Below are 14,668 nucleotides of genomic sequence, written 5' to 3' on the forward strand. Positions count from 1 at the left end.
CTTCCTCGGCGACTCCGGCGGGCCCCATGGCGACGCCCGCCTCCTTGGCCGCGTGGGGGTTCAGGCGGAGCTGGTCGCCCACGTAGAGGAAGGTGAACTTGGCCTTGCGCTCCTCCACCGGCATGCGCGCCGCCTCCGCGGCCTGCACGACGCCCGCCTCCCACTGCGCACGCAGCTTCCCGGAGACCGGCTTCAGCAGCTGCAGAGAGAGACGGGGGGCCGTGGGTCATGCGCCCGCGGCGGGCACTAACCCGAGGCCGGACAGAGATCAGCCGCTCTGACAGCTCTGTCTAGATGTCAATTGCAATCACATTTAGCTAATACAACGCATACATTACACAGAGGTTAGGGACGTGTATGGCTATAGAGGAAAATAAACATGGTATAACAAATTATCTCTGGGAGTCATCCAATGAGTAAAAAGAATAAATTGTGTCTCAAAAGAAACATTGTCATATTTTATAACAGCATACTTGGGGGCAAAGTAAACAATGACAGACATAAGAGAGCATTACACTTTTTCAAGCAACCGTAAGTTCAAAACAAGCTCAATAATTAAGAATAAAAATAAAGCTTTTGGTCTAAAATTGTACTTAAGGAACATCTATCACCTTAATTTTCTCAGCTTTCGTGGGTGCCTGCTTGGCACTTTCCTGGCATAATTTTTCAAACTGTCCTTCTCCTTCGAAAGCTGCAAGGCTCTTCTCAAATATCCAAGCTCTTTCTGGGGCATCACCAAAGAACTGTACGTGATACTGGCGGGCACTCTTTTTCTGACCTAGTTTTTAAAATAAAATGTTAGAACTTGAAAGTTAGAATTTGGGACGAAATTAGGCAAACGTATTAATAATTACTGATATGGAGTTGGGTGCTGCTTGAGAATGCCGACCTCAGAGTGAACCCCGCTGTTCCCGACCCACCGAGCTGCAGGCAGAGAGGGAAATGCATTCACGAGTGGCCCAGTGAGGTCCAAAACCCACAGGGAAAAGCAGTGACTAGGCACACTCCTGTACCCCCTCCCTTCCAAGATCCACTTAAAAAGATACCGATAAAGAACACAAAATATTGTTAAATTGTACACCCAAAACTTACTAGATTTTGTTAACCCATGTCGCCCCCCCAAAAAAAATAAACAATGGCCGTGAGGCTGCCCATGAGCAGTAAAAAAAAGAGAGAGAGATGAGAGAGAGGACATTGGCAAAAGGCCATTCAGCAGCGAGGGGCACAGACTGGTGTCAATGGCCCGGGTTCAAGTCCCAGCCTACCACCTACTGGCTAGACAGCCCTGGGCCAGCTACGTATTCGCAGTGCTCAGCCTGGGATAAGGGCACACATGACCTCTGAGGGCCACCATGAAGCCACAGAGCGGGCCCTCAGATGTCCACTCTGCTGCCTTTGGCAGGAAGGAAACCTCGTTCTACGGTGCAGCCAAAGGGACGAGGTGGGGAAGACACGTGATACCCAAACCCAAGAGAGGGCGCCAGACCGGCTGAGCTCGGGGGAGGCTGGGTCGGCGAGGTGGTTAAAAGGCCAGACCTCCATGCCAAGTGGCGGGGGGCGGTCAGTGTCCAGAGTGCCAGTCCGTCCCCGCACACGGTGCGCTGGCCACAAGGACCCGAGGCCGCTTCCTGGAGACGGGCACGCCCAGAGGGGTCCCCTCGGCACTCCCTCCTCTGGAGGGCCGCCCCCATCCGGGCCCTGCACAGCAGCCGCTCTCGACGGGGCCGGGGGCTGCTCCCCAACGCACACCCAGCACCAGGAGGCCTCAGCAGAAGGGCCCCAAGGACACAGGCAGGGCCAGGAAGAGGAAAACGCTACTTCACTATGAAAAAGAAAATTAAAGAGCTATTAGAAATTTTAAAACACAACTACGAAAATAGAATTCCGTAAGGAAGCTTGGAACGCAAGTTAAGAAACCTCCCAGAAAGAAGAAAAAATTAACATGAAAAACATCAAATGCCCTGAGAAGCCTACAGGACCAGGGCCAGTCCTGGGGCATGCCACCAAATCGACGGCTGGCCTTCCAGACAGAGAAACAGAAGTCATCAAAGCGTTAACACAAGAATATGGCTCAGAACTATAGCCCTCGAAGTGCCACATCCAGCACCCGTCCCGGGGGACATGTTTGTGACAGCCGAGTTGCTGGGGGAGGAGGAGAGGACAGCGTCCACGTTAAGGGACCAGGAGCAGGACGACAAGGTACTTGAAGAGCAACTCTGGGTGCTAGAAGGAAATGGAACAATACCTCAAAACCCTGACAAGACTTACTTTCAGCACGAAATTCTATACCCAGCCAGATCATCAGGGAAGTGTAAGGACGAAGCAGCAGCCATCTCCCCACCAGAGGGACTCAATTTACACCCCTACGCACTTGCTCAGGACGCCAAAGACGTACTCCGGAAGAAAAGGGAAACTGACCAAGAAAGAGCATGGTGTGAGGCCACAGAAAACACCTGTCACTCAGGACAGTGTCTCACAGGAAGCCTGGGATGACCGCTGCACCCAGGTCCAGAGCCAGCAGCGCGGATTGAGCAGGACAACGGGAGGCTGCGGGAGAGGCCTCCGGGGGTGCGCGGTGAGCCAGCCTTGCGCACCACGAGAACATCTGGGCAGCGAGGGAAGCTGAGCGGATGAGCTCCGAGGGGTGCGGAAAAGGGAAATGGGAGTCAGACATGGGTTTTCATTTTTTTCCCCCAATAGGAGAAATTAACCATATAACAGGATGAGTTTTAAGAACAAAGAAATAAATACTTGAGGGAAAATCAGGGCTGTATGGACAGCAAAGTGTATGGTTTTAAAAGAAAGGAAATAATTAACTCCAAGAAAAACAAAAGGTCAAACAAAAAAATACAATTACAGAACACAGCTTGATTTTTCTGAGTGGTATTTACATAGTCAAAACGACATAAACACTTAGATTTAATAAGAACAGTGGGCTGAATACATGGGAAGGTGGGAGGGGAAGAAATAAGAAATGACTGAAGAGCTCAACGTTCATTTTCCAGAGCAGAAAGTCAACAGAAAATGTGTAAATGATAAGTAAAAAAGTAGTAGTTAAAACCGGAAGGAAATGCTGAGAGAATGAGAAAGGGCTGCGTCCAGGGAGAGCAGGGGACTTTGTCGCCATCACACTCGGCGCATCTGGCTTGTTTGTGAGCGCGCGTGTCTCTGATTTTAGAACAGCTGAGATTCAAAAATGTGTCGAGTGACTGTGGCTTCTTCCACTACACTTTAATGCTTTGAAATAACTTTTCTCGGTCATGAAAATGAAAGCATATGTCACAGCATTTGCATAACGAAGAAGATCTGCTACAGTACGTATGACGAAAAACCATGAACTCACATCATTTTTATAAAATAGTGGCACAAACAAATGTTCCTATGTCAGGTGGAAAAAAGCAAGGAACACCACAGTCTGATCCCAAATTTCTAAAATGAATGTAACGTTTTTCAAGTTCTTTCCTGTCTAGGAATTTGGTAACAATGTAACCCAATTTTCTATTTCTACAGTAATTTCATTTTGGTCCATGTTGAGAGGTGAGTATCTCCATGTTTTATCTGACCACGTAACTGGCCAGCTGTCCCACCATTTGTGAATAACCCTTCCTTCCTGGGCTAATCTCGACGTTCACTAATCACAGTTGCTGGTATGAAAATACTTGCCCCCGACTCTCCCCAAACCCCCCTCACGAGAACCTGGCCTCCAATGGCCCAGGTACCTCACGTGGCCCTCTGTTCCTTTCCTCCCCATCGTGGCCCATTCGACTGACGTAGTCCCTGGCCCTCTGGGCTACGTGAACCAGAGCCTTTCTCCAGAACGTGTGGGGCCTGGGAACCGACAGCAGCCGTTCACGTGTGCGGAACGGACCCCACATAGAGACAAGGCTGCCTGGGAGCTGAGAGAAGCCGCGGGGAAGGGGACCAGGCCCGGTGTCTACAGAGCAAGAAGGGAGCACAGGGACAAGTCACAAGGACAGGAAGCCAGAGTACTCGGGAAACAAGGACAGGCACGCTGTGCCTGGTACCCCGGTAGTTTGTTTTTTTTGGTGGGGGGACCAGAGCACCAAAACAGGGAAAGCAGAGACTGACGAAACCGCGAGTAGAAAAAAAGCACATCGTCTGCCCAGCAGAGACGCTGACACACCTCTCGGCAGCTGACAGACGAAGGAAAAAATCAAGATTACACTAGCGATAACCCGCGCCATGACAGCCAAATGACCTGCAATAACTCTAGAAAACGCTGAATTTATAAATAAAGCAGTGAGGGTTTCCTTCCATAAAACAGAAAAAGTCATGACAAAAATCTCCACAGCAGAAAGTTACTTGATTCCAGACTCGTTTTCTGGAGAGATGAGGAGGGTCCAGGTGTGCCAGGGAGCCGGCAAACCTCCCAGGTGAACAGAATCCAGTTTTCGTCAGAGTGTAATATTTAAAACACACATTTATCCTCTCTTTCCAACCTAAAGGCCTCGACGCTGCTCATCCACCGAGACGCCCGGCAAGGAGCAGCAGACAGGTTCTGATGATGTCACGGCGGCACCGTTAAGACGTTCGTTACCTCTGAGTTTCGAAGGAAACGGAAACTTTGGAAAGCACCCAGACTGCGCTGCAGCTTACGGTGCCTTCTCTTCTATACGGAATTACACTTCCGTTTTTAAAACGTAAGTGCGTCACTAAGATCCAGATTCAAGAACGTCCACCACCCCTAGCATGACAAAGGGACAGAAGTACACGGACACGAAGAGAAAACGGAAGGACACGGAGTGGGGACAGGGGACCTCCATGTCACAAGCCCCCAGGCCCAGCCAGCTCCACGCAGAAGCCGACCTCTCCTCACGTCCCTGTCCTTCCCCCACAAGGACACCTAAACCCCAAGGGGCGCTCTCGCTCACCACCTCGCCCGCCGTCGGGCGCTGCACACCAGGTGCTGGGGAATCGTAAGGTCTCACGAGCCCCCCGTGGGGCCGGCTCCCAGCACCGCCTGGAGACCAGCCTCCCAGTGAAACCTGTCCCCACAGCCGGGACACAGCCCGTGCCCCCCAGATCTGGGCCTCCACACCCCGCCTCTGCCGAGGGCACCTAGGCCTCCTCCAAGAAATGGCTGATTCCAGGACAGCGGCAAAAAAAGTTCAAAACGAGCCTGGAGCATCTTGTTGGCTAAATGTAAGGCGATGCGCCAAGGCCGACAGAGAGACACGACGAACGGACGCGGCTAACAAGCAGTTCAGGGACCCCGGCGTCTGAGCATTAGAGAGTGAAGGCTCAGACACCGGTTTTCGCACAGAGATGTCAGCTAACTCAGCGCTGAAAGCGGGGCAGGGACGGGCCGGCGGCAGCGGTGCTGAGACCGTGGACGGGCTGCAGGGCACCGGCCCCAAGCACAGCCGCAGACGGTTCACTGATGAGAGGGACCGTGCCTTCCCACTGGAGGGCTGTGGGATGGGACAGCGGACACCAGCAGCTCCCGATGCCTGACGTGATTTGAGCAGCCTAGTGCCCTGCCGGCACCCCAATGTTCTTCTTAAGGTTTCTTTCACCCCTTTTCTTTTCAAAGGTCACTCAAATGTCCTTCCAGCTGGGGGGTTGACCTGGCTCGCTTCCTTCTGATCGCTTCTCAAATGCACATTACCCGTCCTCCGAAGTTTGATTTGCCGGTGATTACAAGGGCTCCCCTCTGCTACACCCCCAAACAGTTCCTAGAGAATCACTGTTAGACCTGCACCCCTACTTCCTGCAAAAAGGCCTTCAGCGAAGAGCTAAGTCTGGTCACAGACTTTCCCGAGCAGTCGAGACCAGGCTGCGGCGGGCAGAGCTTTTCTAGACCATGAGGACCTGAGCTGGTGACAGCCAGATGCAGGGCAGGCACCCGGCTCCACCACGGAGCGCGGATCGGGACTGTGACAATGGAAGGGGCTAGTGACACTTCCTAGAGCGTGGCTGGGGTGCCGGGCCCGTGAGGAAGCTGTCCTCGTTCTTAGATCCCTGCTGACATCCATAGGGGTGAAGTGCCATGATGTCTACAGCCCACACGCAGACAGGTGACAAAGGGGCGTTTACAAAGAGGGAAACAGAGCAGGTCACGCAAAACCTTTAAGGCTGCACACCTGGTTGAGGGTGGGTAGGCATCCACTGCACTGTCCCACTCTGAACAGTGGGCCTGGGAGGGTTCTAAATAAAAAACAAGCAAACAATGACTATTTCACAAAAAACAAACAAACAAACAAAAAACTGCAGAATCCCAGTGTGGACAGAACCCAAGTGTGGTCATTTGGCCTCGCTGTGACACCTGGACAAACACCCGGTGATATAAAGGCACTAAACATGGGTACAAAGTCCCTGAAGGTAGACGGCCCAACGTGAGGGTCCTGCAGGGGTGGTCGCCGGTGAATCAGGGATGGCCTCAGCAAAGGAGTCCGACGGGCAGGAGGCACACGCCGTGGACACCGGGCTGTGCAGTGGAAGGGGAGGTGGCGGGGGCGACTGCCGACCCCAAGCGCCCACTCTCCCTGTGCGAAGGCCCCCCCAAGCGGGCGAGCACCGTCTGTCTGTCACATGCAGGACACAGGTGTGAAGCAGAGGGTCCTTCAACCCCAGATCAAGCAGCTGAGCGGGACCCGCAAGGTCTCCGCCCAGAGACGTGCACCACAGAGGGAAAAGCCTGGCAGGGAGCCGGCCATAAGGCCGGGGTAGCCACCGGGGAAGGCCGCTGCGGGCCGCGAGGCTTCCCAAAGAGACTGCGACAGGGATGGCCCGACTCCAGAACCCAGATGGCCACCAGATTCCTTCAGCCCCAGGCCGGAGATGCCAGAGCTTTATACAAACAAGGCAAATACTCACAGAGCCAGAAGGAATCGCTAAGGGGTTGCCTGGAGTGTGCTATGCAGGCAAACGGCCCAGGGGTCCCGAAGCTCACGCTGACGTCTGCTTTGGTGTGCTGCATGGGGACTGTGCCCAGTTCCAGAGCCAGGAAAGACCTGGCAGTACCTCCCCACCCTCCCGACCCGCCTGCGGCTGCAGAGGCGTGAAGGCCCACCCCCATGAGAGCCAACTGCCGGCCCCTGTCGCAGCCACTGTTTCTGCCCCAGTCCAGGTGCCTGGGGGCTGCGTGCTGGTCCCCCGGAAGGAACCCCTGCTTCCGGCAAGCCGAGGAAGCCAAAAACCCTCCAGAGCTGAAGCTGAAGCCAGGCCCGAGGCCCGAGGCCAGGAGGCCCCCACCACAAGTCCTGCGGAGCACGCATGCGCCCCCAAACAGGCCCGCCCACCCGGGGGCAGTGGCCTAGGTGAGACATAGTGAGGTGCTCTTCGCCCGGCAGGGTTTGTCTGCCAGGATGGAGCACTGAGCCCTGCGCCCAAGAGCCACCTGCTCCGCAGCTAGCCGGCAGGGCCTAAGCCTAGACGGCTACTTCGAGCTCCGACCTCCAGCCGAAGGCCAGAAGGGGGCCGACAAGGCTGGCTGGTTCGCAGCCCTGGGCCACAGTGCCCGCTGACCCAGCCCACGGCTCTCGTCACCCACACTTTCAAAGGGTGCACGGGTCACCTGGGAACTTGCTCAGCCCCACCTCTGTGTGACTCACACCTCGCCTTCCCCACACTAAATCCAAACTTCATTCTAGAAAAATCTCAAGCCACCTGATCACTTTTTTTTCTCTAAAACAGGAGTTTTTGTTTTTGGGGATGCCCAACTATTTAGATTATACTCTGCTCTAATCTGTATCAATAACATTTACTCTTAGTACGTTCTTCAACTGTCCTATGTACCAGTTTCTCATCCCAAGTTTCATGACACCAAGGATGATCATTTCTAGTTCTCCTTCCCACGGGCCTAATAAAATTAACTGGGGTATTTTTAAAACTCAAAACTCAGTATATAATATACTATTTCTGGAAATTATGCTAAAATAAGCACCTTCTGTATCTAAATAACAATGAAATTATTCATCATAAAACCTGAAAAGCAATACAAGGCAAAGACCACTTCTCTTTAAATACTAATTCAATCTGATGAAGTATACCACTTGAATTGGATCTATAAAGACATGGCAGTGTATCATATCTGAATCGATCACTAACTTTAGGCAAAGTTGCAAAAATGAACCGCAGTAAACTCAATAACAAAAAACAACCCAATTCAAATATGGGTCCAGGACTCGAAGAGACATTTCTCTAGAGAAGATGTAACAAAGGGCCAAGGAGCCCATGGAAAGATGCTCAGCATACTAATCGTAAGGGAAGAAAATCGAAACCAGAGACAGTAGATGGTGACTGCCAGGGCCTGGGGGAGGGGCCAGGGAGCAATGTTCGATGAGGACAGGGTCACACTCACAAGAGGGGAGGCCCGGGGACGGGCTTAACGCCACTGAGCTGTGCATTTGAAGTGGTTACAGCGGTGGTTCTGTCATGTGCGTTTTAACAAAATTAAAAATGGGAGGAGAACCAGAGGAGGGCTATCTGAGGGAGACACCGAAGGGGAGGCTGGGGGCAGAGGGGGAGCCCAGCCCAAACACGGCACCTTTGAGCTTGGTGTAGCTGTGGAGCAGGGGGTCAGCAGAAACCATGCATGGCCACCAAGGGTAACCGGACACTTTGGACCACACTAGATCGCCGACATTGTATCTCAACAGCTGGTCTTGGTCTCGGCCGGTACTTGGACAGGAGGGCTCTTTCTTAGCTGGAATCTGAAAAGGAACAACACGAGACATGCACCAACACCTAGGTCCGGCCTCCCACGCGCAGGGGACTGAGGGTTATTCAGGCCAGAGGACCCAAACACACACCCCCTAAAGAGGAGCGCCCCCTCGCTGTTTCCTGATGGCAGCCCTTGCCCTCGGCTCATGGGTGGGCCGGTGTCTGCACACAGCAGGCGCTCAGCGTCACAAAGGTCTCTATCTCCACCTGTTTCCTTGCCTGGTGGGTAGTCTTTAAATGTGCTTGATTCACCTGGTCAAGAATCCTCAGGGAAGCCCAAATCTGCACCCTGGCGCTCGGCCCCTCCGCCCAGGTCTGTCCGTTCCCTGAAGCACACGCGCCGTCCCGCGTGAAAGGGCCCAGTGTGGCAAGGACGTGGGGCCTGGTGGCAGGCCTCAGCCCACAACTGCATCTGAGTCCTGGGCACCCTGAGCCTCAGTCTCCCCACCCTGGAACGCAGGTGGGTGAGGAGGCTGAGACCCGACTGAAGCCACCCCCATCACTCTGGTTCTGCTCCGCGGGGACATGCAGCCAACACCCCCGACCCAAGTGGGCACTCGGAGCCACCCTTCCAAGGCTGCGCGCTGGAGCACAGGGCGCTTCCACGAAGACCGGTCACCGACGCCACGTGGTGAGCCCACAGGGACGCTTACTGTCTCCACTCTGAAGACAGAGTCAAAAACCAGGTGACTTACTCAAGCTTTAACAGAACCAAGTGACAGGGCTGGCATCACGCGCACGGGCACCTCAGAGGCCCTGTGGCAGCCCAGGCCACCAAAGGTGTCTTTCAAGGAATCGCCACTGTAAGTGCATTAGCGAGGGCTAACCAGCACCCAAGCACTCAAAAACAACTTTTAAACACTCAAAGTTCATTATTTTGACAATTTCAAAGAAATCTGGACCATTTCTCCTCCTATCTGTGGAAATTACAAATAAAATGCCTCAATTAAAATTTTAAACTAAACATTCCAACCTCGCACCGGACTCAGCTTCCCGCTCTGGGCTCCAGCAAGGGGCCTGGAGCTTGCGCTGTGGCCCAGTGAGCACCGACTGCTCCCGGAGCCCAGCCCCAGGTGGACAGGGCGCCGGGCTGCTCTGTGTGGCTGTCGCTCACGTAGGTGGTGGGCCCTCCGAAGTGTCACTTTAAGAGATGAGGACACGAAGCACCGCATTCTCATGCTAGCTTAGGGCCCCCACCCCGGCCTGTGACGAGGGAACGCTTGTTCACAGTGCTCTGAGCTGGGACTGAGGATATGAGGTTGGAAGACACAGCTCTGACCTCAGGAGTGCACTGCTTGCTGGCCCGCTGGTGGAGGGACAGGGGCGCGGACAGCCAGCCACGTGGGAGGAGTGACCAGAGCACCCTGTCAGCACGGCCGCCGCCCAGGCCCACCCAGGTGCCCCTGTCCCACTGGCCAGAGCAGGCTGAACAGGGCATCTGGAGCGGAGACCCGCAGACGCAGCCCAGGTGCGAGGGCTGGAAGTGGCCAGACCTGGGCTCGGAAACTGCGTGGCCTCTTCGTGGCCATGTCACGCTCAGACACCTCGTTACCTCTTTAGGCCTTGCAAGACATGCCCAGGAACGATGTCACGGTCCCCTGGGGCCAGGCCCACGCCCCCACTGGGGTGCTCCAGCACCCTCCCCCCCACCCCCAAGCACGGGGCAGCGTCCTGACACGGCTCTCTGGCTCAGGGAGCAGGGGCTGTGCTGTCCCCACAAATACCTTTCTATCCGGGGGACCCGAGACCGTGGACAACAGCGCGGCCTCGACCAGACCCGGCTCCAGCAAGGACTCGTACTTCATGCCCCGCTTCCTGCTCCGCCGTGCCGCGGCCTCGGGCTTCGGCCCGCTGTCTTCCGACGGGGGCGCGGCTACAGCTCCATCGCCACAGATGGAAGATTCAAAGAGGGGCTTCCCATTCATGTATGTTTTGGTGATTTTGAGCTTGATTTCCGGAGAGCCGTTCTTGGTGGGGGCGGTGCTGGGCGGCGTCCCGACGCCCTTCGCTTCCTGGGGCCCAAAGCACAGTTTGGCATCGGGAGCCCCGGGCTCTCCGTTGAACACGCGGGAGGTGAGATCCTTCAGCCTCTCGGCCGGCAGGAAGGGCAGCGCGTCGTGGCCGTTGAACTTGGGCACGACGCTGTCCTGCAGGCTGCTGGCGAGCTGGGCCTTGCCCAGGAACACGGAGCACTCACGGCTCGCTTCGCAGCCCGGCGTCTTCCCGTTCGCGCCGAGGATTTCCGGTGCCTGCTTCATCGTTACGCTCTTCACAGCTTTCTGAACAGAAAAAGGACCTTTTTGGATGCTAAATTCCATTCAGTCCAGATGCTTCCGTTCTCAGAACACTACAGTCCTAGAAAAACGAAAAGAAAAAGAAACGTCATACTTACGACCGAAGATGAGCGTGCCGGCGTCTCTGTGGCTTCGTGGGGTTTCTTCTGGGCTGTTTTTTTTTTGAGGTAATTTATGATGTCTTACATAATGATTTGGGTCACAGGAGGCAGTCCTAATCCCACAAAAAAATGATACAAAATCACAAAATGGTAAAGGACTTTAAGGACAACAAAAGTGTCAGGCAAGGAACTTCAGGTGTGCCGCAACCTCTAACACGCAACATGGCCGCAGGCAGGATACTCCATCTGCTTACTCGTTCCTGAAAGGGACATTGCCACCTACCCCCCTACACGTGCCTGCGGCAGCTAACACACCCAGGCCTGTCATGGCTGAGGCGGCCCCCCAGGCCGAGGTTCAGTGACGTGCATGAGGGTACCTGGTCAGCAGTGTGACACCAGGTCTCCCAAAGCCCAGCACACTATCGAGCCGGCCTGATGGGAAAAGCAAAAGGCCGAGGGTCAGGAGCGAGACAGCAGGCGCCAGCACGCGAACCCCGGCCGCCCTCCCTGCCCAGGCCCGCGCCGGACGTGCTGACGGGAGCCGCTGCGCACCGCGCGGGCCGGCTGAGCAGGTCAAGGGGACTGCTGAGCCCTGATTCACTGTCCCATGGGGGACCGAGTGCAGGGACTGTGGTCTTGAGGTCATGTGGGGTCTTCACTGCACAGCTATAGTCCCCGGTGAGGAACACCCAGTAAAGGAACCAACCCCCAAGAGGGCGGCTGGGAACAAGGGCGGCCACCCATTCCAGTGGGGATGCACTGGGACAGCCACCCAGGAGATCCTCGGGAAAGGTGGTGCGGCATCGCCAGACTGGGGAAACCCTCGACGCCCAGCAGCAAATTGCCCCACAGACACTTAGCCTGTGTGGGAACAGTCACCACGGGGGCTGCTGCTAACAAGCACTGGGGCCGAGTCTGCCTGCTGCTCCCCACACGGGCCCGGGGTGTCGGGTAGAGACAGCCGACATGCGGCGGCAAGGGCTGCCAGCGTCTGCACCCCTGACACAGAGAAGATGGGGTGGACGGGTACCGTGCAGGGGGGCCGAGGAAGACCGGTGGCCCAGGGCAGCCAAGCCTCGTGTGCGGCAAACAGCCTTCGGCACCGGGGCGCAGGGTTCCAGGGCGCACGCCCAGGGTGTTCACAGGGACCTGAGGCTCAGGCTCAGCGGGCGAAATAGAGAGGTGCCCGCCAAGGGTGCTGGGACAGGCCGGAGGCGGGTGCAGCAGTGCCGGGCACACGTCCCACTCTTCAGTTTGGACCTAAGGTTTGCGGCGACAGCCCTCCTAGAGCAGAGCCGTGGGGCCCACTCGGCCAGACAGGGCCCAGGCGGGGGCGGGCAGCGGAGCCCGGCCACAGCCCGGCAGGTCACCAGCAGCGCCACAGGGGCTCACTGAAGCACCGCCCTCCAGACGAGCCCAGTGAGAACCAGCGAGGGCGGCTGCTCGCCAAACCAGAGGACACGCGGCGGGGCGCGGGCGAAAGGGAGCCTCGTGTCGTCGGGGAATGCAGAACAGTGCAGCCGCTGTGGGAGCAGGGTGCGGGCTCCTCAAACAATGAAACACGGACTGCCTGCCACGCGCCCCGCGCCCCACTCCTGGCGCCCACCCACAGGAGCGAGCGCGGGGTCTCGGGGAGGGGGCTGCACGCCGTGCTCACAGCAGCGTGTTCGCTGCCCGAACGTGGACGCGACCCGAGCGTCCGTGAACGCACGAGGGTGAGCCATCGTGGTCCGTCCTCACGGTGGAAGGTGACTCGGCCTCAGAGAGGAAGGAAACCCTGGCAGGCCTGCGACACGGATAGGCCTGGGGGACACTGGCCCAGGACAGTAAGCCAGCCACACAGGACGAGCGCTGTGTGAGCCCGCTCACCGGTCATCACGGCCGCAGAGACAGAAAGTAGAGGGCAGAGCCGGGCCGGAGAGGGAAGGATGGGGAGCTAAGTGTTCAACGGGGACAGAGTTTTAGGTTCGCAAGATGAAAGAGCTCTGGGTGCGGGCGGTGCCGAGGGCTGCACAGTGAACGCTCCCAGCACCGCTCAGCCGTCCATGTAAAATGGTTAAGACGAAACCTAACAGTAAGCATATTTTAACACAATTAAAAATAAAAGACCACTCTTAAGAGGAATATAACAGAGTCCAGAGTAACTACAATGTATCACTCACAATATCGTGGCTACAACTCAAAATCACTAAACATATGAAGAAACAGGGAAACAACAGCAACCAACCCCAAGATGGCCTAAATATTAAAATTCAGCAGATGAGTATTTCAAAGCATCTATTATAATCATGCTTAAGGATAAAAACTAAAATATACTCATAATAAGGTAATAAACTGGAAACAGCAACAGAAAAACAAAAACTATGAAAAAGAGCCAACTGGAAATCCTATAATTGATAATTACTATATCTAAAATAAAAGAAAAATTGGATGATCTTAACAGCATAATAGATATAAGTCAAGAAACTTGAAAACAGATCAGTAAAAATTGTCTTATTTAAAAACTGTGAAAAAGTCTTTTTTTAAAAAAAGGGAACAGCCTCAGCAGTCTGTAGGGTGACATCCAAAGGTCTGGATTCCCACTCTCTCTCAGAGAAGAGGGAAAAGGGAGACAGAAAAGATATTTGGACAGAAACAACCCAAAAGGCTTCTCAAATTTGGTCAGTCATATATTTACAGATTCGAGAAGCTCAGCAAACGCCAGGCAGTGTAAATACAGGAGAACCCACACCCAGGGGCACGTCGGTCAAAATGCTGAACAGCAAAAACAAGGAGAAAATCTCGAAAGCCGTCAGAGGGAAAAACGAGATTGTAGATAATCATCTACTTCTCAAGAGAAGCAGAGGCCAGAAGACAGTAGGGTGACAAATTGTGAGTAATGGGGGGGGGAACCCAACTGTCCACCGGAATCTGACACCCAGAAAAAACACCCTTTAAGAATGAAGGCCAAATAGAGTTTACGAGAAATACGAACTGAGACGTTGTTACCAGGTCCACAGTACAAGGAATGCTGAGGAAGCTCTTCACCTTAAAAAGTAAGAGCAGCCCGAATGGGGGTCAAGGGCACGGGAGAGCGTGTGAGTCACCAGGAAAGACTATCTGTCCTTCTTAGTTTCTTTAAAATTCATATAACTAAGCAAAAATTATAAGACGGTGGGGTCACAGCCTAACAGCTATGACACATGACAACTGTAGCATGGGGGAGGGAAGAAATAAATCCGGACAGACCCAAGACGGACGGACACCGTTGTAAGGCGGCCCCATGTGGACTCTGAGCAGACCGTGAGAGTCCTTCAAGGGTGCGGACTGCACCCCGAGGGAGAGGGACCGCCGAGCAAACGGCGCTAAGACGCACAGCTGTACGCAGGTAAACAAGAGGACAGCGGCCGACGGCTTAAGTTCGGGGTGTTTCACACAAACTTGACTTCTGGCTTCCCTCGGAAAGGACTCAGGGTCACAGGGCTGGGAAGCCGCGGGGCCAGGACTTAGCGCCAGGGCGTGTGACCCACGCCGCCCGAGATGCTTGCTCCTGGCGGCGTGTCCAGGGCCGTGCAGGTTTTGCGTGTGTGAAACGTGGCTGGCACAGGA

At 54.9% G+C, this 14,668-nt stretch overlaps 1 protein-coding gene across 1 annotated transcript in view; it reads right to left on the minus strand.

The window, feature by feature from the left end:
* Positions 1–11,061, minus strand: part of NSD2 (nuclear receptor binding SET domain protein 2) — a 44,989-nt gene extending 33,928 nt beyond the window's left edge. Inside the window, 4 exon segments of the mRNA XM_025051844.1 lie at positions 1–199; positions 612–778; positions 8,510–8,675; positions 10,410–11,061. The exon segment at positions 1–199 is cut by the window's left edge and continues 66 nt beyond it. Coding sequence (XP_024907612.1) covers positions 1–199; positions 612–778; positions 8,510–8,675; positions 10,410–11,003 — 1,126 coding nt within the window. The 5' untranslated portion in view covers positions 11,004–11,061.
* Between the last annotated feature and the right edge of the window lie 3,607 nt (positions 11,062–14,668).

This window comes from Pteropus alecto, unplaced genomic scaffold (assembly GCF_000325575.1).
Source record: "Pteropus alecto unplaced genomic scaffold, ASM32557v1 scaffold5, whole genome shotgun sequence".
Taxonomy (NCBI): Eukaryota; Metazoa; Chordata; class Mammalia; order Chiroptera; family Pteropodidae; genus Pteropus; species Pteropus alecto.